Raw genomic sequence first — 27916 nt, 5'->3', positions numbered from 1 at the left:
TTCTAGCTAAATATGCGGGCGAAAAAAAGGTTTAAAATAAATACCAATTTCAATGTATATTATACAGAGAAGTATTCTCAAAAGACAACTCATTGAAACCTCGAGCGAAGTTGCCCCTTGAAGTACCGTATTTTTTTAAATGGAATTTCTGGGATAACTTGACTCTGGTCTGCAGGTCCGTGAACCTCCGTAGCTATGACTTAATCGGCTGGGTAATAAATGAGATTATCCTGGATACTTGATCTATGATTGCTCCGGTTTGGTCTAATACTGTTACAAAATGGGTCGGCTCAGTGGATCAAATCCTGCGATATCGGATACTCCTGACAGTTTTTCTAGTATGAATGAAAGGCCAGTAGACGATATTTCGTTGGAATTTTTCTACAAGCCTCACACAGTAACTTTACTCACGGTTTCTATTGCTGCAGTAATATACACGGCTTTCACGAGGTAATTTAATGGTAAAGCTAATTGTATGTTTTGTATTTATTATGGATTATTTCGGTGGTGAACGGCTGTGGACTATTTACGTCTGCATATCGAAAGATATTTTTGGTAACTGAAGGATTAACTTGTCGTAATTTGTATGGGAGTTATTGTATTCATCGTAGAATATACTTATTTAAAAAATCACTATATTATAAGTGCGGATCGGAAAATGCTTAAAATTTACTCTTTTGATGCGTCTATGCAACCGGTGTGTATGAATGACTTTCAGTGAAAGTAAAATGAGGATATTTATTTTACTTTGCAGGAATGATCTTGATACCAAAGATAATATATGGGCAGGAATGTGCTGCGTGGTCTTTTTCTTCCTCATCATCTCCGTATTAGCCTTTCCAAATGGTCCTTTTGTTAGACCGCATCCTGCAGTCTGGAGAATGGTTTTTGGACTGAGCGTTCTCTATTTATTAGCATTATTGTTTCTCCTGTTTCAAAGATATTCCACTGTTAGAGGTATATTGGTTTGGATGGACCCCAAGCTCCAGAATTTCAGCATAGATATGGAAAAGGTATATTGGTGTCTTCATGTCTGTTTGGTTTGGGAACATCAACCGCACTATTTATACATCAATATTTTGTTTCTCTTATTTAAATAATAGGAATATGGAGTCAACTGCTCGGACATCACTTGGGAAAGAGTTTGGAGTCATGTTGATGTGTTTGCCTGGGCTCATTTTCTGGGCTGGATTTTTAAGGCTGTACTGGTGCGGCATTTTGGTATTTTGTGGACTATCAGTGTAATGTGGGAGTTCACAGAGGTGAGTTAATTTATGCAAACAATCATTCTCTAGCATATAACTGCATAATACGTTAAATGATTGAAAGGGTACTAAGTGTCTACTCCTTGACTATCATGAAATTAATGTATTTTGTCATTGTAGTAGTTCCCAGTGCCCATTTTACCTCTAGTAGCGAGTATTTGTCTGAATAGTCGATGAATAGTAATGTAGATAGGTTTGAATCCACAAAATTATAATTGGATTAGTTTTGAAGCAAAGGTGCTATCAGAACCTGCAAGCATCTAAATTCACGGCTGGTGGAATCTGAAACCAGTGATGCAAGGTGTAGTATTCAGCCCTCAGTTATTTATAGAGGTTTTTAAATTTTTTTATTATAACCAAGGGAATGCTATCGAAATGAACCCTTGAATGATGTCTATCTCCAGCCCCAAGTATTTCATAAATCAATGTAGTACAGGTTCTGAAGATTGGAGGATCTTTCCAATAAAAAAAAATAATTGTAATATTGCATTTCACACTTAACAGAAATGCACTGCGATAGTCATCATCATGATACTTCAAAAGAATACTTGGATCAATAAAAAAATTTATTTCAGAGATAATATTCTCAAAAAATTCCTTTAATGAATAAAATGCTTCAGTTAGAAGACAGTGATAAATAATTGTTTTAAATCTTCGCAGGCTGACATGCCTGGCCTCTATGGGTAGCATATTAAAAACTTCACTTTTATTACATTAAATTATTTAATACTTCCAGATAATCTGCCGTGGGGGCTTCTAAATTGTCCTTTATCCATTTGAGTTCATAAACACGGCATTGTGGCATGGGGTCGAGAGAGTCTTTTGTGTGGCTGAAAAGAGTTCTTAAGGTTCTAGGTGGCTTAAAGCTGACTCTACACTTATCTCTCGGAAAAGCTTTAGCTGCTTGGTGAGAAATTTAGCCGAGATAAGGAAGCGTTACCCAATATTATTTCTCATCATTTGTATATTCTAAGCTTCTTGGAAGTCCTTTCTCCCTATGTCTTAATCTTCGATGGACCGAGAGGGCCTAACACCCAATACCATGAGCCTCGGTACAATTGCCATGGGAATTTAGGAACCCGGGTATTATAATGGTCTGCGCAGTGGTTGCGGAAAGTCAAAGGTCCATGATTTGATTCGTGGTCCAGGGGAATTTTTTCTCATGTCAATTCATGTATATTTCACGGCTGTTAATGTAGCAGGATTTGAAATATTACACATTTCTTAATTATGTCAATAGTTTCTCATTGAAGCACATATTGTGTGTTTGTAAACAAACTTGTTGAGTAACAGAAAAATAGGGAACAATAACCCCAATGTTGCCAGTTAATTTTGTATCACACCCAATGCCTGCTTTGTGTGTTAGATGTATTGCAAGCAATACATCTAACACACAACAGAGATTGCAATATGGTTGGCTATTGTAGGAGCTCAATATATAAAATACAAATTAAATCCATTTGTTTTTAGCTTTAGGCAATGTGTAATATGTTAAATATACTTTTTTTATGCACCGAATGTTTATTTTGCATCATTTCCAACAGTTGAGAAAATTCTGTACTGTTGCTCTATTCATTTTGTCGAATGTATTCTTTAATTTAAATAATAATATTTTATTCATCTGTTTGGTCATACAAAATGTAGACATAGGCTTTGTCATTAATAAAACTGTTCCATTCAATTGCAAAACAACAATTCAAAAATATCACATTCCAAAGCAAATATAAACATTTAAGATAAGATACAAGAGTACAAACATTTTTATGCAAGTTTTAGGAGTGATAATATTTACAAGTTTTGAATATTTTACAATTTTCCTACATTTCATAAATTACAATCCATTTGGTTTCTGAGGAAAAAAAAGAATTCAGCTACAGTATAAAAAAAACTTCACTAAGTACATAGTAGGTTTTTTAGTTTCCTTTTAAATTGTTGAAGGGGTGTAACATTCCTAATACTCTGAGGTAAACCGCTGCACAATTTTATGCCTTTATGATATGGACCATCACTGCAGAGTTTTGTGTTTCTTGGTAGTATGTACTTGAAGTTTGTCACTAGATCTAGTTTTGTAGCTATGGCACTCGCTGTTTTAAAAAAATTATATTTTTTTATAAATACCAGAATTTTAAAGATGTCTAAAGATGATAATGTTAAGTTTTTTGGTTTTTAAAGTGAATTCTTCATGATTCTCTATATGGCAACTATAACATGGTTCGTAAACCATTTTTTTTGGATCATAAAGATCTCAGAGAATGCATGACATGGTTAAAAATAGTTTGGGTTGTTTGTGCAGACAGGCATCTACTCTCAACTGTGGAAATGACATTGGTGATGTAGACGAGGTGCCTTATGGGGTCTTTGTAGGTGAGGTGAGGTAGAGAGTGCAGGGGTGGAAAGTGGATGGGGAATTGTTTGGAGAAAGCATTACGTATTTACTGTAAGCTGCTGCATAAAGTGTCAAAAATAATATTATTCCAGGAAATGAAGCACTTTGGCTTGCAATTTTTTCGAACTTCATCAATTTATTTGAAATTTTGACAGTCGGTAGGGAAGAGACCAATGAGGAAAATCAATATCACTCCAACAGGCTCTGGGGGTGATTTTCACCCCCACTTGGGGGATGAAATTTTAAAAAGTATTTTGACCAAAGAAATCGATGGAAAAATTAATTTAAAGCAAAAATTGTTCTTCAAATTTTTTTTTAAATTAATGTTTTTTGAGTTATTTGCGATTAAAAGTTAAAGTTTTGCAAAAAAAAAGTCAATGTTTTTAATCGATTTTTCGCAACTTGATGAAGATGTATTTCTCAAAGAAACTGTAAATTATAAAATTTTAGCTTATAAAAAAAAAGAAAATTATTTTTTTATGTTTCTTGACAACCAATACGAACCAAGATATGGCTTCTTAATGGATAGCTTTTGTTTTTGAAACGCTAAATTTTAGAGATTGAATGTGCATTTTTCGAAGAAAACTTGGATATCTCGTGTAAATTTAAAAAAATCCTTTCTTAAGAAAAGCACATGAAGAAATTCTCAAAATGATTTTTTATAATCATAAGAAAGGGTGCGCCATTCCATGTGGCTGAAGAAAAGTGGAATTATGCTGCAATTTGATTTGTTCTGGCTACTCTGGTGAGGATTGTCCAGAATAAGAAGAAGGCAAGGATGACTTAGACGAACATGATAATTATTTAAATGAAGATAATTAATATATTTATTTTTATCTGCATATGTTTAAGTTTTATTTTTGTCTGTGCATGTAAATATTTAGTGTATTTTTGTGTAAATAAACGTTTGTGTGTAAATTTAATTTTTTCCTATTTATACCTATTTTAAGTAGTTTATAAGCATTGCAATGTTAAATGAGGTGGTTTTGTAAGGGTTGATAAGTTACAATATGAAATTAGTACATATTTTAAGCAACAGCATTCTTAAATTAGAATACTTACGAATAATGTATTTTTTATGGTAAATAATTTTTTTTACATTATATTGTAAGGATTGATTGTTAAGGGTGAAATATCATGAAATAATGTTCCAAAGCATAAAAAAATCACTATTCAATGAAGGCAAACCAAATTTTACTAAAATAAAGCTTCAAAATGTAATTTTTTTTTAACTTTTGGCTTTTAGGGGTAGTTTTCACCCCTATAAAGAAAAAGTGCCCACTGGCATAGTATAGAATTTGAAGTAGAGGGTAAGATTAGCCCAATCCAAAACTTTCATACAAATTGATTCAGTTTGAAAAAATTGCGAGGTTTTGCACTTTTTCGAGCTTCATTTCCTGGACTATGCATTCCTACTATTAGTGCTGAGGCTGATTCATTGTAAAATTCAAAGGGAAAATCCTGAGTGTATTTGTGACACTAATTTGAGGAAAGAGCTCCGTTTCTTTCTGTAATATGTTCATAACATTATGGGTGTAAGCCATGGTGGGATTCATCATTTTAGAGTACGTACTCAGCTGTATGAGTGTCTTATCTTTGTGGAATTTTTAGTTATTTCTTTCATGTGCTTCATCTTCTTCTTTCAGATAGCGTTTGCTCACCTGCTGCCTAATTTTGTCGAGTGTTGGTGGGACGCCATTGTGCTGGATATTCTACTTTGCAATGGCCTTGGAATTTGGGTTGGTCTATGGATATGCCGTAAGCTGGAGATGAGAGAGTACAAGTGGGTGAGCATAAAGTAAGTACATACACCTGGAGCACACGAGTGGGTATCTTAGATGAAAACCTGTCTCAAAATTATTTCCTGAGAAATCTAACTGCTAAATTTGTGATTTCCATGATTACAGAACTTCTGAAAGCAAGGAAAACTGTCATTTGCTTGGGCTTAGTGTTGGAAGATCTTTTTCCGATGAACAGAGAATTTATGATTATTTTCTCTCATTTAATGGCAATAAATATCTGCCTTGTAGAATTTTATGTATTAGGAAAATAGTTAACGAATGGCTTGACTTGGTGAAGGAATATGGACTAATGATGTTTTTTTTTAACTATCGCATGTCATAAATTTTTTTTAGCTTTGAGGTGAGCCATCTAAGCATTGCAATTTACTATTTTTTAATGCTAACCCATTTTATTTTTTCTCTCAATATTAATACCAACAAAATGATCAGATATAAGTTAGTTGCCTTTATTAGCTTAAAATATCAATGTAATGATCTATTAATTGATTTTTACCGTGTAAAAAATTTATGGCTTTAGCAAGGTTTTTTTCTAATTTGGCCTAGTGCAACACTCTCACAAGTCTTATTATTGGTACATATTTGCCTGCAGTGGCGGATTGAGAGAGGGAATTAGGGGGCACTATAGCCCTAGTTCTATTAGCTATAGCTGTAGCCCCCCTGGTTATTCAATTGGTGATTGTGTTCAGTTGTCTAATATAAGCAGCAGAGGAGAGACCCCTCTACCCCCCCAACTGTCCTTATCCTGGATCTGCCAATGTCTGCCTGCATATTTTAAGCTCAATTTCCTAATTTAATTCAATAGTAATGTGTTCTGAAATGGCTGTTAGAGCCTGAGTCTTCACAGAGCACAAAATACTGTAGAATCCCGATTTAAGGTTGTTCGTGGGGCACACAATTTCAAATACTAAATCTGGAAAAACTGTAAATGAGAACTTGCCATTTCTTGACGTTTTAGAGTCTTAATGATCAGAACAGCTTTCTATGGATAAAAAATATAGTTCTATGTCACAAACAGGTGCCACATGCAACAAAAATAAATCTGTATCTCTTTAATGTGCACTTCCCACAGGTCAGAAAACACGTTTCAGAAAATAGCTGAAAAAAGAGAGGTAGAATTAAATATGATGGATGATATTTTATTATTAAAATATCAATTAATTTTAAATCATAGGTTCACCAAATGTTATTGTGGATGCTTATCAACATTTATTATTCCACTTTTACAATTTTTTCAGTTGTCTCGATGCATTTTTTTCAATTTTATTCTGGAAAAAAGTAAGATGTATGTTGTTATGCACTTGAAAAGTCATCCTTGCATCATTTAAGTTGAGTTAATTAAGGATACAAAAGAAGAACATCAATCTAGAATTGGAAACTATGGAATGTCTATTAAACAGAAGGTTTTTCAGAATTTTGCCAATTTGATGTAATCTGTCGCCCCTATAAAATAGCATTCAAATGACTCTTAAGAAACCTCCAATATGCACATTTTAGTTTCCAGGGTCCTCCAGGAAAGAGAATTTTATTTCTAGTAGTCAATGGTGATTCAAGACGATGGTAACAGCAGAATACATAGACTTATTCTGCGGGATTACCCCACCCCTGTGGTCAGTGGTGCATCTTTGGGAGGGAGGGGGGGGAAGGATTAATCCATTCGGGTAAATAGACGGCGGTCTGATACAATTTTCCTTAAGGTAAAGGGCCGGCGAACTGCCGGTAGTGTACTTGTTGTTGTTGCATTTCAACATTGTTTATTGAATGAATATTGTCTTAAAACTAAATACTAAGAGCGAAAAAAAACAACTGAAATCATCCCATTAAAATTCGATGCATCTTGACCCAAAATTTCATTTTCTATAAAATAATAGGTAAATTAAAACCCTAGAAAAAATATAAAAGGCATGTAGGTCAGGAATTCTCATGAAAAATTAAGAGGCGAATGGGTTAAGGGGCCATCAGATCGAAACACACTCTAGATAAAATCATAATTTTTGGGGGTTGTCACATCGTGCATAAGTATGTATATAGTTATATTTACCTATTTTAACGAATTGAAACACAAATAAGCTCAAACCTCAGGGCCTATTTTATGTACATGCTTTTGGTATGTTACAATCCAGTAGCAGATCCAGGGTATGTATTCAGTTTACACTAGATAGAATGGTAATTTTTTTTGGGACCCCCACTACCGCTGGGAGGTTACCCTATCCTAGATCTGTCACTGGCTGTGGTATCAATGGAGCCTGGGGAATGTTACTTAAGGTTCAACCATGTTTCATTTAAATTTGCCTGGAAACAAGACGGGTCAGTATTTATTAGCGTGCCCCTTAACTCTATAAAGTGATAAGTTTGATTTTTTAGAGAATTAATGTTACCTAATTACAATATTAGTCAGTTCCTCCGAAGTTAGGCATTTTTGTCGGTGAAATACCGTTGGTGTCAAACACCAAGGAATTCCTGTCGGCTTTTCTGCCTTTTTCCATGGATTTTTTTACTGTGAACATGTGGAAATTTTTTCCATTTTTCAAGATTAATTTTGATTCATGGATGGAAATCCATTTGACAAGACTTCATTTGGGTTTCTTTTATGATGTAAAATATCATCAGATAAATATCACGACACCAATCGACACCAATTAAATTATCCATTTTGTTTCACAGAATGTGCAATGTCACATAATGTTGTTCTGTAGAGAAAGAATACTCTTGCTCACCCTCTTCAAGACGGAACTGGGAAAACAAAGTTTTAGTTTTCTTTCGTAGCTGCTCTGTGGAAGCCGACTTTGGAATGGATTAAAGAAAGGATCATTAGGTGAACTCTGCAAAAAACATGGAACCTTCTCTTTTGAATTGGGGAAATAACGTAGTATACATAGGTACTTTGGCAGAAAACATCGATCGTAGTAGCTGCTCTCAGAGAATAACTTCTGTAGTCATGTAATCGTTGAAGTCAAATTCAGGAAGTGCAAGATTAGATAGTCTCTTGTGATTTAGGAATGACTTGGCAGCATTAGATAGAATTTTTTACAAAAAGTGACTGGTGTTGGGTTCATAAGAGGAGCATAATGTTACCTGGAGATGTATCACCTGGCTTTTGAGCCGAAGGACCCGGTGCTGCATATGTGGAAGAATGTCAATGAAGAAAGGCTACCTGGGAGATTCAATTGGCTCTATCTGAAATTAAATGCTAATTGTTGATGAGCAGAAATTCAATGATGAGGATAGTCATTCATATGAACAGCCATGAAAAACTCTTAAAACGGATTAAAATCTCACGTGGGAAAAATTTTTGCGACTTAGAATGTGCAAATGCTTAATAAGAATAATTTTTCCATTGTTCTAATCAAATGAATTAGGGCCTCAAAAAATAAGTGTTAAATGCGAAGGCCTTAAATCCAGATCTGACTGTAAACCTTAATTGTTGATCCTCTTGCTGTTCAATTGAAGCAGTCACTTTTAAATCTGTGATGAAACCTTTTTCCAATTTTTCTGAGTATTTCATGACTCCTAAATTTTTTTACCGTGTTCATCAGATTATAGGGATTAAACTATTTATGCATTTGTGAAAATATTTTTCAGTTAAAATTTCATTGTACCATTGCTTGAAAACTCATTCAATGACAATTTTTATTGGCAATTAAGTCAATCACTGGTGTGAGCATCACATACAAGCTGCATTGATTTTCCTCTCTTTTATTTTTCATATGATTTATGGTGTATAGCTTCTATTAGGATGTGGTATTAGCATGGAAGAGCAGATGTTAAAACTCTTAGAGATTAATATGTTTTTAATCCTGTTACTTTCTCGTTCCAAATAGAGACATTCATTCTACTGGGGGCAAGATTAAGCGTGCCGTCCTTCAGTTCACTCCTGAATCGTGGACGCAAGTGCGGTGGCTGGATCCTGCCTCCACGTACATGAGGTTCTTTGCTGTCACTCAGATGGTTGTCTTCTGGCAGGTGTCTGAGTTGAACACTTTCTTCCTCAAGCACGTCTTTGAGATGCCTCCCTCTCATCCTCTGGTCGTGGGGCGACTCATCTTCATCGGGACAGTGGTTGCTCCATCAGTGAGGTGTGTTCTTTGATCTCAATGTATGTAGCTTAAAAATAATCTTAAGTCTGACTTGAGGAGGTTGATCCGGGAAACTGAATGTATGTATTTTATTTCATGAAAATTTCGAAATATGCTCTGCTGAATATGCTTAAGTGATTGATAGCTAATATAATTGTCTTTTCATTACGTATTGTCTGGAAATCCATGTTGAAATTTTGTACTTTAGTACAGGCTCATAAAGCAATACAACAACTCCCCAATAACATGACATTCTTTACTCAGTTGATTAAATGTGAGCAGTATTGGAAATGATGGCATTCCAGTCATCAAGTTACATTAAGATTAATTTGTCCCTGAAATATGACTTTCATTAAAGAAATTTTAGTTAATTCCGGTTTGATGGTGATGCCGTGTGATTAAAATCACAAGAAGGATGGTGGTGAGTGTCTTGGAAAATATTCGTGAATAATGAGAATAAATATCCGATATTGGTGCTACTTTGTTGGTTTTCAACTTCAGGTTCAATAAAAGCAATGAATTAACTGTTGATATTGGAAATTCTCCTCCTTGTGATGGCATCTTTGCCGATAATATCATTACTCTCATTGTTGCTTTGCCTCCAGAAGTGGAAACGATGAGAAAAATTAAGTTCCATCGCTTAGTTTCAGTAGAGGCCCTTTGAATAGGGTTACCCTTTTGCCAAACCTCAGGTTTCAATATTTCTATACATAATTAGTTAGGTATCTTATTTTGGATTTGTGCATTATAAGGGTTTAGTAAATATGTAAGTAATTAATGATTAGGTATCATGGTATGATAATAGCTAGTTATCATGTTTTATTTGTCAAATTGAATCAGATTCAGTAGAAACGATAACTATGGACTCTGAAAAGTGGTAAATAAACTTGATAAAACGCAGTGTAAAATTGATAGCCCAAGCAGTGCAAAAATCACTATGTCATGCACCGGGTAGAGAAAAGCATATTTGTTTGGTTTTCCTAAATAAAAATAGTAAAAGATTGTATTGGAGGCATGAAATGATTTATATTACGTTTTCTATCTAATCTTCATCGATAGTTGGTGAAATACTGGGAGGTATATCCAAAATATGTGCCATTGCTAAGGTAAGCTAATAGCCGCCTGTGGGTATGGTGATGTGTGGCTTGCCCATGGCAAATTACTGAAAAGAACTGAAAAATTGTGATAAATATTCAAGGATAAACAGCAAAAAGTTTTATGTAGTAATATCTGGTAAGTTTTCTTAATGAGCTCGAATCTCATGAAAAAGGAGTGAAAAGGAAAATATATTTATTTAACAGCTGTGAAGAATTTATAGCAATCAGATATGCTGAATTTTCTCAGCAGTATGGTCTACGGAAATACTTTTTCTGATTAATAGATCTTTCGATCAAACTATAGATATGAGTGACAGTATTTCATCCCGAGATACAGAGAGTCTAAAATACCTGCCCCCAAGACTTCTCTGTCTAGGGACTTTCCTGTTGTGCCGATTCATAATCCATAAAATTAATCTAAATGGTGAAAGTAAGATATTAATGGCTATACTTCAAAGTCTGCAGTGTGAACGGTGATGGAATATGAATGACTTACCTTGAGAAAAAAAATTTTGAGAATTTTTTAATGACAATTCATGTATGAAATATTATACATTTATTCTTCTCCAACTTCTCCAAATAACAAGCAAAGCAACGTTCACATTGGCTGAAGAATAGTTCACATACAATCACAACAATAGTTTCATCTTGACTCATCCCCTTCCTTCTACCGAATGAGTATGCAATTTAAATGAATTTCAATTTTGAGCATGATTGAAAAACCCCATTGCTGAACATAATAACAGAGTGGCTACTCAGTCTTGAAAGACTACTGCCAAGTGCTATCTTTGGATACATCAAAGAAAATGTTATTGATGTGCATACTGTATCCTGCATCTCAGTCTTTAGTGTTAGTCATGTTCTCTGTATTTATTGAATTCACTCACTTTGTGGTGGTAATAATTTCTTCAGGCAATATTACACCTACGTGACTGACAGTCGATGCCGCCGTGTGGGCACTCAGTGCTGGGTCTATGGTGCCATTATGTTCACGGAAGCTGTGCTCTGCATCAAGAATGGACTCCATCTGTTTGGTCAGACTCAAGTGATCAACATTATATTATGGCTGTTGTTGCAGTTTCTTCTTTCCGTTGCTTGTGTGTACTCATGCCTGTTGTATCACCGGCACTTCCAGGTAAGAGCATTAAAATGGATTCGGTTGACTTTGAAATTATGGTTTGGGAGATCTATATGCCATCTTATGATATAAAAACAGTTAAAATTGTGGTTCTGCAATGTTTGGCAATACGGGGAGGGGGGGCGTGTGCCCCCTGAGCCCCCTATCTGTATCCACCACTGCATTCGAGCAGCAAGGGTGACATTTTGTTGCTATCCTGGCAGGATGGCACTGGTTAGCACCAACTTAGTCCTGCTTGAATTTAATGCTATTGCTACTACTAGACTTTATTTCACAGTGTACTTTGTTGGATTTTTCCATAAAATTGGAGCATATGTAATTTTGCTTTGTCATTGATATAAATTATAGATCAGGGAAACGAAAATACGAAGGAAACTAGAAAATTGTCATGTTATTTTTATGATTGTTGTTGCTTCTGTTATTTTGCTTCATAGGCATATGAAGGCTGTTCAAAAAGTATCGGACTTTTGTTAATTAAATGTTCATTTATTGAACTAGAGCTACAAACTTATAATCCCCTTCAATATAGTATCCTCAGTGTTACACATCCTTCTCACAGTGATTCTGCCACTGTTCAAAACATTTTTGGCAGGCATCTTTTGGAATGCTATTAAGCTCGGCCGTCGTACTCTGTTTAATGTATTCTCTTTCTTGAAGTTGAGTTCTTTTCATGGAAATTTTCAGCTTTGGATATAGCCAGAAGTCGCAGGCAGCCTTGTCGATGGAGTACAGAGCTTGGCGAACCAGAGGAGTGTTGTTTTTAAAAATGAGAAAACTGGGAATTAGATGTGCAGAGTAGGCAGGTGCATTGTCGTGATGGAGCTGCCAAGATTTTGTTACCCACAGATTCGGTCGTTTGCACCCCACAGCATCACGTAGGCGACCAAGAACCTCAAGATAGTATTCTATTGTTATGGTTTGGCTGTGTGGTGCGTACTCATGATGCACCACTCTACTCTAGTCAAAGAAGACTGTCAACATGACCTTGACCTCACCTATCTGAACGCTATTCGCTTTCCACTGACGTTTGACCTTTTATGAATTGATTGTATACACTACTCTTTTATTTGAGTACTGCTCATGGCAGACTCCCCAACAGCCTGTTGAATCTTGCGAATTGTTTCCACTTGCAATTCGCCAAACTTTTGGCAAAATTTAATGCAGTAACGCTGCTCAAGTTTTCTGTCATTTTATAACTTGATAAAAACCGCCGGACACAATGGAGAGGTCTACTCTACTAGGCTGACTGCCTGCAACACAAAACAGTGCATGCACGTGCATGACAGTCTGCTCCACATCCCGTCTAAGCTTGGCCGTCAGCGCTTCATTTGTTTACCCGGGAGGACTGAAGGTTCGATACTTATTGAACGGCCTTTGAAGGTGTATGTGAGATGTTAGTGAAAATGGTTGGTTTGCCGCTCTTAGATTTTGCCTTGGTGTCATTCTCAATACATACTTTCAGCCCCTCCATGCTAACTTCATTTTCTCTCTGTTTTTGCCACAAAGTCTTCTGATGACAAGTCACGAGATGCATCGCCATTGAAGAGTGCCCACGGGAGTACTAGTCACTTAAATCAGCTGCCACCAAAAATGCAGTTGCCAAAGGAAGCCTTTGCTGTTGATGGGTCGTTGGGTACAGGTCAGTGATTTTCCGTTCTGTTAAAGGGGTGGTTTTTTTATTAAATTTTGAAATTGATATGTGATGTTGTAGTTGTGAATTTTGTGGTTATTATGTAGTGGAAAAAAATGAATGTTGAGAGCCTAAATATTATGAAGTTAATTCGCTCAGAAATTATTCTCTACATCTATTTATTTTTTTGTATTATCTCTTATTGTAATCCAGTAGTCTTGTTTATTCATTCTTATGAAGGAAAAGCTTAGATAGATAATTGAAGGCGACAGTTCATGATGATGTTAGTCGCAAATTTTGCTTTGTTTTCTTTTTCATGCTTTCTCTTCATCTGTCCTTTGAAAAACTGGGTGGGGAAGGTCAGGCATGGAAGAATGGAGTTGGGTGGGGAAGGTGAAGTTGAGGAGTGTCTAGTACAGTGGCGTGAGAAGTTATTTTTCACTTGGAAGTTTCTGCAGCTTCTTTCATCAAAAGCTGTTTCTTACAGGAAATGCTGGGACTGGGATTCATTTCCCACTCAACATTTCCCTCCTGTTGGTGGGAGGGAGTGTTATCTAGAGACTGAGTGAATTGGCTCCATCTCAGCCTTTTATTGGAGCCTGTGTGTGAGTTACCCCATTTTTGGGCTGATTAGAAATTCCGGTGGAAGATGTTAGGCATTAGGCTGTGCATTAGAAGGAAACTTTTCGAAACACGGCTCAGGTTGTTGTCATCCTCGATATTGAAATTACTTGGACTTTAAGCTATTTCTATTGCTTTTTTTTAGAGATGTGCGAATAGTATCCGCGAATACTCGAATACCTCGAATACCAGAAAGTATTCGATATTCGAGATCTCGAATAGTTATGCCAAAGGTGCCGTCTCGAATACCTCGAATACTTAGAATTTCGCGTCATACACTGTCGCTCGCTCGTCGTTGGTAGTTGGCTCGGAAAAGGAGAACTTTAGTAGTTTAGTGCATGCAGCGCCGTTTTAGGCAACCTTACGAACTATATCAAATTCGCGGGTTAGAGCCGTTAGAGCGGTGAAAAGAGTTCGACGTGGGGAACCGAAATTGATCGGGTGAAAAAAATCCGAAAATCCCAGGTGTCCCCCATCACGAGAACCTCAGTGCCGTGGGACAGTGACATTGGCGCATTTCCCACGATCCGCTATCCCCGTCCATTCAGCGTTCGCCCCACCCCCTCCGACGATTTCCTCTTCTCCGAAATCAAACAAAAGGTCCCGACTCGAGCAGGGATCGTATTACGAAGACCTCAGCTTCGAAAAAAATATCAAGTTACCGGAAAATAATAGAATCGCGTTTCACCCTTCACTCTTTCTCCCCCACTGACCATTTTCCCGCATTCGTCTTTTGATAAAAATAAGACGAGGTGTTTACCATGTCTCCTTTGCGGCTAATAACGACAGGCAATTATTTTGAATCTTCCCCAGGAGATGAAACTACCACAAGGAGGAACTCAGTGCCGTGGGATGGTGACATTGGCGCATTTCCCACGATCTCCACTATCCCCCTCCCTTCAGCACACACCCAGCCTCACCCACTCTGAGGATTTCCTCTTCTCCGATATCAAACAAAAGATCAGACCTCGCGCAGGGATCGTATTACGAAGACCTTAGCTTCGAAAAAAATATCAAGCTACGCGAGAAAAATAATAACGTGTCTCGCACCCACCCCCTTTTCTCACCCGCTGACCTTTTTCTATCTACCTGCTTCGAATTTCCCCCTTACTGGAGGTCAACTGCTGCATGAGTCATCTACTAGCCCGAAAGGTGTCTATCAATGACTTTCGGCAATTGATATTACACTTTTATTGGATTGAAATATTAGTAATATGCGCGTAATTTAAAAAAGAATAAGACCAAACACGACATATTTATGGCTTTATTTAAGCATTTTACGCAGGAAAATAAATGCCGGAAAGACGAAGAAATACGACGGGGGCTTAGCATTTTGGCGTAATGCTCAAATAGGGTGCTTTCCTTTTATTTTTTTATTGCCTAAATCGAAATATTAATACTCCTGAAGTACGTATTTAACGCTTTTAGATTTTTATAGGACGATATCTATTTTTCGCGATTAAATTAAAAGTGAAAATTTTCCATCGTGCGAAAACGCGACGCGTTAGTAGGAATGATGGGGAAAGGTCCGTGTGACGCATTTCTGGTTCCCCCTCCCACCTTGTGAGGTGACCTTGGGCGAGGCTCTTAGCGCTGATACCTTACCAAACCTTACCTTATCAAACGAAGAAAACTTTCCGACCTTAGCCAGTTTTAATAAGTGATTACTAAGACATGTTTCCCTGAGCTGTGTGCCTCATGCATGCATTAGTAACGTCAGACGATGTAAAACTCCTATCCTTTCGTGTAGAAACTAGGTACCTGTGATGTCACGTGGAGTGGCATCACATGGGTGCCAATCTGGCCTTTTTCAAATGAGGATAAAATTGACCATTGCCATTGGTCTAGACCGGTATTTCTAGAACCAAATAATTTGTATATAATGAATACACCAATGGTAGGTAACGAATCACAATCTATGCCTTTAATTTTCTATGATGAAGCAAACTACCCTATTGTTTACATAAAAGTAAAATATTCCATTAATCAGCTAAATTCCTGTTTGAATCCTTTAAAGGCAATCACAATTACTCATCAAAATCTTGGGTTTCCTGCTGCTTAGGCGACCTAGTCAAACATTCTCACATTCATAGTTTAGTATTCGAGGTATTCGAAATTCGAGGTATTCGAATATTCGAGCAATGATTTGATATTCGAATTCGATATTCGAATTCGAGAAATCTACTATTCGACCCATCCCTACTTTTTTTATTAGGCACAGACAATAATCCTTTCATCTTAGCCAAAACTCATGTTTCATAGAGCATTATTTTAAGCAAAATGTTATGGCTACTGCTGACACAACCCATTTATCAAGTTCCATCACTCTCTAATGTTCCTCCAGCCTTTGGGAAAGGGCTCACTTTGCCTGTCCCTCTCTTCTTAGCACATTATGATCTGCTCATGTTTAAGTACATGTTTCTGCCTCCAGCGATAATAGTCTGATCACATATATTTTGTTTTTTTTTGCATTTTGATCAGTGACTCCCCACTACAGGTTTATTTTGAACTATTTGGTCCTAGCTCCTGTTCTTACATTTTCAGGTAACTTTACCGAGTGGTCTATACAAATTTGTGTGGTGTTTAAGGCTTTTTTATCTCTCATACATAGTATATTGTTTTCAGCATACATACTGTATAAGGGCATGTAAGAGCCGCACACACATAAGAGACACACCCCTATTTTGAGCATCAAAGCTATAGAAATAAAATTTTGTGGCATTTTTTATCCTATTGCACGGTGTTGGTGACATATGCCTGGACTTTTGACAGTTATCAAAATTTCCTCTTTCAATACTAAAAATTTACGTGGCATTTTTTCAGCTAAATTTACACAATATCTATGGTGCTCGGAGATATGCAGGTATTCACTTGTAGTCTTAACCTTGAAAAGGCCACAATCACAAAAAAAAGTAAAATGATTCGGGCCGATAAATCGGCCCCTGGCAGTTTTTGCTCAACCAGCAAGGGCTGATATATCAGCCTGGTGGTAGGAACAGGGTTAAGGTCTTTTTTAGCCACCCATAGGTCTTTTTGTATTCCTATATAATGAGTCGAGGAGTCTGTAGTGCCATTGAAATCTTTTGGTACATACTGGGCCTATATGTAAATTGGTAATCCAGTAGTGTTTACATTCACTCTCAAAGGTGTTCCTTCCTTATGTGTTTTCAGTAGACGATATTAATGTGGTGCTATAGATGCAGATGACAATAATTACAAATGATATAGATATGTACTTTGGAAACAAAAGAAGTTTCATTTGATTCCTGTACTTTCCATTCAACTTTGGTGTTGGGTCTTTATTCAGCTTCTCGTATGTATTTGCACCCAAAACATAGAGAACTTTTTTCTTGTATTCATCCGTCATCATTATGGTTAAAGACGTTCCAGTCTTCAGGTGAATTCCACAAAAAAATAGGGCCTTCTGAATTTCTAGTGGCTAACATATTCCACCCAAGTTTCAAATTGGCCTAACTATGGGGCAATGATACATAGATAGACTCCTACGAAGGTTGATTCAGAATCATTAACTCAGTCTCTTGATAATGCTTCTAGCAGAAGGAGTGAAATGTTGAGTGGAAAATGAATTGGATACCAGTAGAAACGGGTTTAGAGAAGTAAGTTGATGATCCAACAAAGGGTTGATCAAATGACTGATTATCAATGCTCCTCTGCAGTAACATTTTTATTAGCATTTTTTGCTTTATAAGAAAAATGGTTCATGCTTATGATGAATAGTGAACCTGAGTTCATGATCATTTGTAGCATTTTAGGCATGTGAAGGTGTATCTCTGCAGCCTGTTATATTTTGAATTTTTCAAAATTAGGGTGAATGGTTTTTGGAGTGTGTTTATGTTGTGTTCACGTCTAAACAGCTGCTGTTCACTATTGTGGCAGAGAAAGTTTGCTCCCTTTAGAATAAAGGGGTGAGCACCAAATTGGTCATTCTGCCTGGGGTAGTTGCATTCGTGGTGATAAGCTTCAGTATGTATTAAAAACTCTCCGCCTTTGTCTCTGTATGCATTAGTTTTCATCACTCACAATGAAGTATTTTAATCAGTCAAAATGAACTGTAGACTTTGAGAACTATATGAGTTAACTGGAATTAATGGAGAAAACTGGAAACATTTTCACGGACCTTCCAGATATGTGAAGTTTTTGGTATTTTTAGGTTTGCTTAGGTCTATGGTGGAATTTGCTATAGTAATTTACATATATGGCTAATTTTCTGATAAAAATATTTGGATGTTATGTGAAAATTTAGTTCTGATTTCAGCCCCATATTCACTGAACTCCTGTTTTTTAAGGTGATGCAGAAGTTGTGACGAAGGCAAAGATCCCTGAGCACTTGGAACTGCGGCATCGCCAGAGGACTGAAATTAATGGGATGCTTGTTCAGTAGTGTTGACTGGTCTGTGTTGTCAGTCATTTCCATTGGTGGATATTACTAGTTAGTATAGGCAACATAGAAAGGTTTTTTTCATATTTGTTTTGTGTTTTATGATTTCATTTATGCCTTCTACTCAATATTTGAGTAGTTCATTGTAGTCAACCCATCATCCTGTGATGATTGTGCTTTGTTTTATTGTTGTACTTTGAAAGAAAATCTCCCATGTTAGAATGGAAACCTGTCAGTAGCTTTACAATTTTCCAGATATCTCATGTTAATGGTGGATGTATTTATGGCATCGTGTGAAATCAGATGGGTACTGTGGTTTTATTTTTTTTACTCAACATCTAGATATTATAGCTGTATTGTGCCCCTAGTTAATTGCGTGGTTTGCTCTGCAGCAGTGGAGCATTGTGCAAATGTATTGGCTCTTCAAAATAATGGCTGGAAAATGTCAAACTTTGCTTTAAACTTGCACGATCCTTCTGCCTATCGTTGGTGCTTGTACTAATGGTGTAAAGGTTGTTGCAGCTGTATGAATTGAGAATGGGTGGACCATTGCTGTTAAGTGTTTCAAATTATTTGTCAATGCATTCTAATTTTTAAAAATGCACCTATTTATTGACTGAAGTGTGGAGGTTACTTAACTGTGATCAATGGCACTGTTAAAGATTCATGGAAAGGAATCCCGATCTCATTTGCTCCTGTAAATTAAAGAGTTGATATATGATCAATTAATCAGCATTCAGATGTGGACTAAAATTCTGGATGATCTAAATTTTGAGCATCCATTATTTTTTTATTTGTAGAAAAATTACCTCTTCAGCTAATGCTGTGGTAATCAGTAAAATTGCCTGCCAACTGGTGGCTACCAAACTCTTGTATTTATCTCTAAATTAATATCATATTTCTGTTTCATTCTCCAGATTGTGTGATTTTGTTCATTTTAACTAATTTTTGTAAGTTTTGGCCTTGTATTGCTTCATTTTCCATGCTGTATCAAAGCTTTCGAATGCTTTTATTGCTTGTTATGTCACCTCAGGGTGTTTTTGTGACGCCATAATTGGTTGTACTTGAGGGGAGCTCCTTATCTCCCTGTTAAGTTTGGTTACCTTTCTTATCTTTTGTTTTTGTATTGTGTGATACATTTGTATATAATTGTTCATGGAAGTTCATATTAATCTGTTATTATTTGGGTGGTTAAGATGTGCTCTTCCGATATCAGGCAATTACTTATATGTACCATCAGAAATGAACCAGCATATTTCCATGTGCCAAAAGTTATTTTATCATCATGTGTACTCTAAAATAATGCTGTCCCAATGAGTATAGCCACCCTAGTACTTTGATGTCATTTGTAAAATCCTAGTCTTCATTCAGAGACCGTTATGTTTCATCTGCCTGGTCACTGATGTGGTATTTTATTTGCTAATTCATAGTCACCAATCCAGTATATATTCCAGTGCAACGCTGTGCAATTAATGTCTAGCATTTAGTAGAGTAGTTAGTGTGTGATTTGCCAACTCCACAGTCACTGTGCCTTTCAGCACCTGAAATATTGCTGATGATTTTTTTGTGAAGCCCAGTACTCTGTGATCTGAGGTAATGACCTCCATCCACTCTCTTGTACCTTGAATGCGCTCCTATGGACACAAATCTTCTGTGTAGACCGATCAGTATCATATAGGCTATTCCAGTGACATTTCTCATTATTTCTAAGAAGTCTGAGTATTTCTTCTCTTTTGCTATTTGTTAGATCTTTGATTTTGTGTGTGATTGTGTGAGTGTGTGCGTAGTAGCATTGGTTCTAGTCACGCTGTGAAGGAACATTGGCTGCCTAGTGAAGTTGCTACTCTTGAAGCTTTAATGAGCATTCACCTGTTTTAGTTGAGTGCTTCTTAAATTTTATAATGAGAACTCCTGGGTCGGATAATCTGATTATTTCTTCTTTGCAAAGCACTCAAAATTTGCATTGAAGGTTGGCAGCGGTGGCAGAATAATCAAATGTATTTCTTACTATTTTTTTAGTAGTCATCTAGGTATCTTTATTGTAGATGTAGAAAATATTTTGTTATAAATTTTTATTACTCACTGTTAAAGAAGTATTTTATTTTCTTTGTGGAAAATTTAGGAATTCGGAGGAGATAATTATATTTTCCACGTAATGTTGGGAAGAATTGCACAGTAATAGTGGCTCTAATATTTTGTCTCACAAAAATTTTTTTATACCTGACTTGTCGTTCTGAGGCTCTGTAAGTGGTCGTGGTTTTTCTATTGTTAGTTTAGTTGGCTGCAGGTAGTTGTTAAAGTTGTATGAGCTGCTAGCAGCAGGAATATGCATTCAAACACTATTCCCTGCATTTATTGCCTCAGTGAAATTCATTTCTGTAAACCTTCCATGCAGGTTATTTTATTTTAAATGCTAACCTAGCTTTGAAGAGTAATTTTGTCGCCAACATAAGTTTATAAAGATATTACATGCAGTGCAATGGTATTGTGATCAAGAGAAGTACAACGTACCTCACTTAAGATATAATTTTTGTGTTATATCTTAATATTTTATCTGAGTGTTTCATTTATTCACCTTTATGGTGATGTCAAAGTAGGTAACTACTTTGCATGATTATGTTTTTTAGTGCCATCCACTGGTGGGAAGAACAATTACTTGTCTCTTATCTGTTACCCTATGGCCAGTTACAAAGATGTATGTTCCTCTTATTTATCAATATTTCATACTAAATGTGTCATATTAATTTACTGTGGCAAGTATTCATTTTATATTTTGTATGATTTTTTTGTGAAGTTCAGTGTTAAATGCTTATATAAATATATATATCTTCCTTTTAGCATTAAAATTAATGAAATGTTGATATTTTATAGTACCTTGCATGCCACTATTAATAGAAAAGACACTGTGCATTAAACAGCAATACTTAAGTTTGATTGAATTGTTTTTGGATTACAAATAAAATTATACACTGAATTCTGTGATTGTTTGATAAATTTCTCCTTGTTATCAACTAATTCTCTGCTACCTAATATTTTCCTGCCCCGATCTAAGAATAAATGCTAACATTTCATTTTAATGCTTAAGAAAAGTTGCTGCATCTAATATTATGTGTTGCCATGAGTAGTTTTATCTGATTTGTCATTGAAATATTTTTGTCTTTTCTGTCTTCATTGTATCAGTTAATACCATTATAATACGTTGTATCCTCATAATTGTGTTTATGACTCAGAGTGAGTTTGACCTTAATGAAAACCTATTCACTTTATGCTTGCGTACATGCATAATGTACATAACTGCCCTACTTAGGTGCTGAAAGCATGAGAGTGGCCACAGGTATGTTGTTCCCGGCACGTGCCGAGACAACATACTTACTCATTTGGAAGGATAATCGTTTCACAGAAGCCCATGACACCGTCAGCTATCGTGATGATTGAGGCACCGTTGGTGAAAGGCATACTTAAACTCATACAAGGAGAACGTGTGAGGTTTGGTAACACTGCTCCACAATCAGATTCACGATGTTAACTCAATGGAGCTCTGAGAGCGACTGACTGAGGCCAAGCCTGCTGTTTGCTGATTGGTTAAGGGAAAGTCATGTGCTGAGAAACTTTCCCTCCCCTCACCCCTTCCACTTGCTTTAGCCACACCATATCATCCCCTAAGATAAAATGATCAGAGTGTAATAATGACCCAGTTTCAATGCTTTATCACCAGCTTCTCTGTAAAAATCTCCTTTTTTGTTAGCATAAAAATCCAGCTGGTTGAAGCCCACTTGCCACACAACATTATCTGTCTACAAGGCAGTGGCGTAACTATGGGGGGGATGAGGGGATGTATCCCCCCCCCGCCCTCCCAAAGCCTCGGAGAAATCAAATAATTATTTAAAAATCTTGTCTGGATTTGATATTAAGTATATATAATGACTGCATTTGCTTAAAGTTAAAACTTAAGTGCCAAAATGAACGTGTTAACTGTACTGAAATGAAATTTATCGGAAATTCAATGTGTTCTTTCAATGATGGGGATAAGACCTTGACATTCTTCAATTCTTTGCTTCACGCCATTATAGATAAACACATTCAGCACGGAGCACGTCAATTGATGTACTCTGCTGGTCGATTCGAGATCCCTCTTCTCCACCTTTGTACGTAACTAATATCCACTTCCTAGTCTTCCAATCGTGTGTATGGCCTTCAGCAATCTTCCCTCTTTTGAACCGTGTGTGCCATTTTTAAATAGCAGTATTTGAACGGAAGTTATGGCACGGAAACCTCTCTCTATTTTTTGTCCATATTTTTCTCTCCATCGCAGTATATTTCATTATTTTTTTTATCAATATTTATGAATGAGATACTTATCATAATATAGGTTATGTGCACCATTTTATCTTTTTCATTGTTTTCATTTTTTTATGCCAAATTTTGTGGAATACACATTTTTTAGACCATAAATTTGCATTGTATATTAAATGATTTTAGTACTTCGTCTAATTATTGCTTATTTTATTTGTAGAATATAAAGAACTATAAAGAGGGAAAACTCTTCATTCTTTGAGCCCCATAAGTATAAATTTTATATTGCTGTCTATGTTAACATATTAGGATATTTCATTTTTCTACAAAAAATTCTTTCAGGGAAAGAAAAAAATATTCCGTAGCACTTGGCAAGAGAGTAATTTTCTCCGATTTAATATTAGGGGTGTAAATCATTTTAGGATTCTTGAAATTCTATGGAATTTTAGTAAACACAAAATTTTTCAGACTCAACATTTTTCTTCTAAAAATGTATGCACTTTCTCTCTCTCTTCCCTGCAGTAACATCATTTACTTTTCAGAGCGGTTTCCTCTTGAGAAGGAGACCTAAATTCGGTGACAGTGATAGACTATGAGGACATTTTTAAAATCCTCAATCCGGCGAATGAGGGAAAAACTGATGTGGAGAGCGATTCTAAGGATGAGGCAGAAGAAAATGTAAGGGACCCATCTGGGAGGGAGACTATATAGTCATTGCAAATCTGTCTTTGTGCCCTTTTTCCGGAGCCGGTGGTTCCAGTGTTCCACCCCTAACCACAAGCTCCTCTACATTTGCTTCTTCCTCCCCTCCTCTCCCATCCCTACTCCCCCTCCCTCTCCCTTGCCCTACCCCGAACCACGACCTCAACACCTGAACCCCCCTCCACCTGCCATACCCTCCCTAAGGGAGCCTCCTCCCCCTAACTTCTTTCTACCATAAGACCAAGTTCTTTCCCCCTCCCTCTTCTCTGTTGACCAATCCGTTCAACCTAGTTACTTTCCTCCCCCCCCTCCTTGCCTGGTATAAAAGGATTCGATGGACCTCTATAGAGTTCACCTGATGATGACGTCTAACGTTGAAACCATGGTCGTGAATAAATATTAATGTGAAAGCACTAAGTTCTTCCTTTTAATTTCAATAATGAATTGCTTTCGCAAAGTTATGCCTCAAACAATCAATCAATTCTTCAACACCCTCTCAACTAAACAGTATTGTGTGGGTTGATAATCTGGTGGACCCTCCAAATATCCCTTTTGGGTGGGGAACACACCACAAGATTATTTGGATTTATGGGTAGTTTTTTTCAGTCAGTTTCAGTCGAGGAAACAAACATATATGCGGAGTAACTCTTTCTTTGAGGTGCCTCTGAAACAGCTCATATAACAGAATGGAAAACCCTATCAGCGTAGGAATTCAAAGTTTTCCTGGGACTTATCTTCCACGTGGGGATTATTTCTCCACACCAACTAGCTGACTACTTGAGTACTGATGTGAAATTTGAGCATCATTATTTCTCTCAAAGCATGTCCTGGGATATGGCAGTGAGACATGTTCTGCATTTCGCCAGAAATCCGGTGGATGGAACATCTAAGAACCTCAATCTCAAGATAAGGCGTATTGTTTACCACTTTCACCATATTATTGAAACAGAGCATTTCACATGGCAGAATCTGTGTATAATTGAATGTATGGTGGCCAGGGGAGGAAGGCTTTCGTTCCGCCAGTGCATAAATTGGAGCTCGTATTTCATTTGTTTACTTCGAATAATTCCGAATCCTCTGATTAAATTTTGAGGAAAAGTTTTCAGTACTTGTAAATCAAGGAAACATCGGTGGAAATCAATTCATTCCCATTCGTAACAGAACCATATTTTATCGTTCGTCCAGCATAAGTTATGGTTACCGAAACAACTTAGTTTCATTTGATCCAGGATGCAACGTCGTATGTTGACTTCATATCTCAGAGCAATGTGGCCCCATAGCCCAGTCAATGCCTTTTCTTTAATTATGATAATCCCCGACACTAATGACAAAAACCCAGTACCAAATTGTCACAAATAGCTTTGTTGCAAACTTCGTTGCAAACAAATTTTTAAGCCTGGTGATACATATTGAAATACGGAGCACGTCAATTGACGTGGTGCCAATTTTTGCTAAAATAATTAAAAATTGTGCCGAAGTCATGTACAAGGAACAATACTAAACTCAAATTAAGCAAAACAAAAAAAATTTTCTCGCCCGATTCTGACGACTCCCATGAAAATCTGAATGTGTGAAGTCCTCATTTTTCTTGAAAAATAATTCTCAATTTCATTTATTTCATTTTTGAATTCCAGGTATTTTGTACAGTTAGTTATTGATGGAAAATATTTAGTGTATTTTTTAATTAAAAAATTGTAAATAGGGTCACTGTTCTTGCTGAACAAACGCCCCTCTTCCTGCCATTACTCATCACATTTGCTTATTGCAGGTTTTGTAACCTGGTTATATATTTGGTAATCATTTTATTTTCCCTTCTTTTTGGTGTTCAATATATGTATTGGCATTCATTCCATGTAAAAGTTATCATTTCACAATTTCTCAGGCAACTGCTGGAGAAGTAGACTTTTATGTTTGAACATCTCTTCTTAATTACTCTTTTGATTCCTGCTTAAATTCTAGTGTGCAGAAATCTTAACTGAGAATATTAGTTTCTTAATTGGTGCTTTCTCTCCATGTTACGAAAGAGTCAATGGAGCACATGTGAAATTATGCAAACATAACGGTCAATAATTGCTGAATGTGTTTGCTGTGTGTTTTGGAGAAGAAAACAATAGAGCATTTACTAATTTGTGTACAAAAATTTATTCAACCAATATAATTAAAATTTACATAAAAATCTGAAGCACCATGCATCAATTTTCATGGTCATCACAATGCACAGCTATTTTTGTATTTCTCTCTTTAAATATGGATGGAAAACATATCTAATGATGTTGACGTTTTGGAAAGATGTTGCTTTGGTGTATGGGCAACATAAATTGGGGTCAAAATAGATCAATGGACTAGATGAATGAAAACTCTGTACTATTATTGCCCCCAGTCAATCTTTCCTCATTGTTTGCAGCACTGCCTCGGAGCGTTTTCATCATGCATCCCAACTTTAATGAAAATGATGAAGATTTCTGCCTTGGTGACACACTCTTTACCTTTCTCATTGAATTTCAAGTAACCTCTTTAAACATTTTCACAGTCCATATTCATTGTTAGCCCAATGCTATTTGCAATTTTATGAATGTTTTTTTTTCCAAAATTTATTGCCTTCTTGGTCATCAACCACTGTGTAAACATAGCACTATTTGCACTTCTGTTCATAAATACTTAAAAATAGTTTACTTAGTTCAGGTCTCCTATGTTACAGAGAGGAAAAAAAAACTTCTCTTTACATTAAACCTGACAAACTCTTTCTTTGAGTGGAACCAACTTAGCATTTTGTTGAATTTTCATCAGCAATTTCATTCCAGTTGAGAAAGAAAGTGTGAATTTCTCATGACAATGTTTTCCAAAACAGATTTTTGTGATGTTTCTTTCCTTCTCACTATGTTCACTCTTGAGGTGCTGTCCAGCATTCAGTGGATTACGTCCTCATGCAGAAGAAACAGCTGCATTCTCATAGATTTGGAATTATCACTGCTGTCAATATTTTTGTGCGTGTGTCATGTTCACTTTTTGGAGGAGAATCCATCACCAGTTGGGTCCAAGATCCAGGGGTAGTTGTTGGGACATTCCATGCACGTGAAGAGACGAAGGGTCTCCCCTGGCAGCTCCCTAGTTGTCAGAGGGCATGGGTTAGGGAGGGAGCAGTAAGGCTGTCCCTTGACGTCGCACTTCTCCTTCCATTCAGCAAAATCTCTGAGAGCTGTGAGCTCTGTGGGATTCTGCATCCATTGGATGACCTGGAAGAACATTTGAAGATGAAATAATTTAATTACACAAGATGGGGTGAAGTATATGCATTATTTTTCTATCGTAGGATTGATCTATTGCAGCCCTATATTTCTGTGCCTTTAATGCCCAATTTTTTTCTTCTCAGTATCCTTCTAGTGTTCACTAAAGTCTTTTGATCTACTTATTGGGTCTTCTCTTCAATATATCCGCAATCAAAAGGTGTGACACTGGAGTAATTTGCATGTTGTCTTACTGGGGATATTGACCACGTACAATGGAAAAAGTTACTGCATAAATAAGTCATTAAGTCCTCAAACTTTTCCGTTAAAGTAATGGTTCTCTTTAACTATGTCAATCCAAAGGAATTTGTGATTTCCTTGCCTTACCATTAAGTGGCACAGTGAGGGGGAGGGGTTTTGAGGGATAAAGCAGATATTTGAGCCCCCCCCCCCCAGAGCTCAGAGAACTTTTAAGTTTAATCCAATTTACTTAATTGGATTGATATTAATAATAGAATAGTGTAAGGATCAATAAAATATCCCTCAAAAAGCCGTAAAACTCTCCATTTTAAACCATTTATCTTGAAATTCTGCAATTTATTAATCTTGCACCTATCGCTTATCCTGGTGGGTATTCTATACCCCCACGCACCCCGGTATTGCACCTAAACTCCCCCAGCCTTAATTCCTAGCTGCGCCCCTTTTACCATGCATTGCAACAGTTGAAAACTTCATGGTTTTTAATCATCTCTGGATATTTCATTATGGGTCAAGTATTTTTGTTTGCTTTTCTTATCAATGAGCAACCTATTGTTTCTTATGCATTAGAAATAATGTGAATGACAAATAATATCCTCATTAAATTTAATGCATTAACTATGTACCTATGAAACCTAATGTTTAAGAACCTTGAGCTCTTTTGACAAACGGAGAAGGATATTGACACCTAGTGCAATATAGAGTGAAGTACTCCCCTTAAAATTTTTATTGCCCTTCCCAATTAAACATACTTATATCCATTAATCTTAGTACCTTGAGTGAAACTCCCCCTTTTTCATCTTGAGCATCTCTTGAAAATAAATTAATTCACTACGTTTTAATATACATTTGCTATTTTTGGTTGGAATGTGAATGTTTCATTATATTTTATTTAGCTCCTGGTTTTAACTACCACCAGCAGATTTTGAGATAACCTGAAGCAGATCCAGAATCAAGGTATATAGAGAGGTGGGGATATAAATATCCACTTAACCTTTAAAAGCCTGGTGTACCTGAATAAAAAGAAA

The 27916-nt window shown here is 36.4% G+C and overlaps 2 protein-coding genes across 4 annotated transcripts in view; one reads left to right on the top strand and one right to left on the bottom strand.

Annotated features, from left to right (window-relative positions):
- The first annotated feature begins 172 nt into the window (after positions 1 to 172).
- LOC124167587 (phosphatidylserine synthase-like) lies at positions 173 to 21385 on the top strand. Of its 2 annotated transcripts, none has more exons than XM_046545560.1 (8): positions 173 to 450; positions 755 to 1013; positions 1104 to 1262; positions 5298 to 5449; positions 9272 to 9526; positions 11536 to 11758; positions 13268 to 13400; positions 18320 to 21385. In XM_046545560.1, exons 1-8 carry the CDS (start codon positions 281 to 283, stop codon positions 18412 to 18414), a joined length of 1446 nt encoding a protein of 481 aa, XP_046401516.1. In that variant the 5' UTR covers positions 173 to 280; the 3' UTR covers positions 18415 to 21385. The 2 variants fall into 2 exon arrangements, with proteins under 2 accessions (XP_046401516.1, XP_046401517.1); XM_046545561.1 differs by having other exon boundaries at positions 389 to 461.
- A 4144-nt stretch (positions 21386 to 25529) lies between these two features.
- LOC124167526 (chitin deacetylase 1) overlaps positions 25530 to 27916 on the bottom strand; it is a 30523-nt gene continuing 28136 nt past the window's right edge. For both annotated transcript variants that reach the window (XM_046545470.1, XM_046545471.1), the window contains exon 9: positions 25530 to 26639. In XM_046545470.1, coding sequence (XP_046401426.1) covers positions 26406 to 26639 — 234 coding nt within the window. In that variant the 3' untranslated portion in view covers positions 25530 to 26405. The remainder of the gene's footprint in view (positions 26640 to 27916) is intronic.

The sequence above is a fragment of the Ischnura elegans genome, chromosome 11 (genome assembly GCF_921293095.1).
Source record: "Ischnura elegans chromosome 11, ioIscEleg1.1, whole genome shotgun sequence".
In the NCBI taxonomy this organism is placed as follows: domain Eukaryota; kingdom Metazoa; phylum Arthropoda; class Insecta; order Odonata; family Coenagrionidae; genus Ischnura; species Ischnura elegans.
The sequence above is the reverse complement of the archived record's forward strand: the minus strand, read 5'-3'. Positions and strand labels throughout refer to the sequence as shown.

Bases quoted from the DNA above. Each gene is read 5' to 3' on its own strand.
- LOC124167587 (XM_046545560.1), top strand. From the start codon at position 281: ATGGGTCGGCTCAGTGGATCAAATCCTGCGATATCGGATACTCCTGAC. The intron at 5,450-9,271 runs GTAAGTACATAC...CGTTCCAAATAG, and splicing joins TACAAGTGGGTGAGCATAAA to AGACATTCATTCTACTGGGG. The intron at 13,401-18,319 runs GTCAGTGATTTT...CTGTTTTTTAAG, and splicing joins TGATGGGTCGTTGGGTACAG to GTGATGCAGAAGTTGTGACG.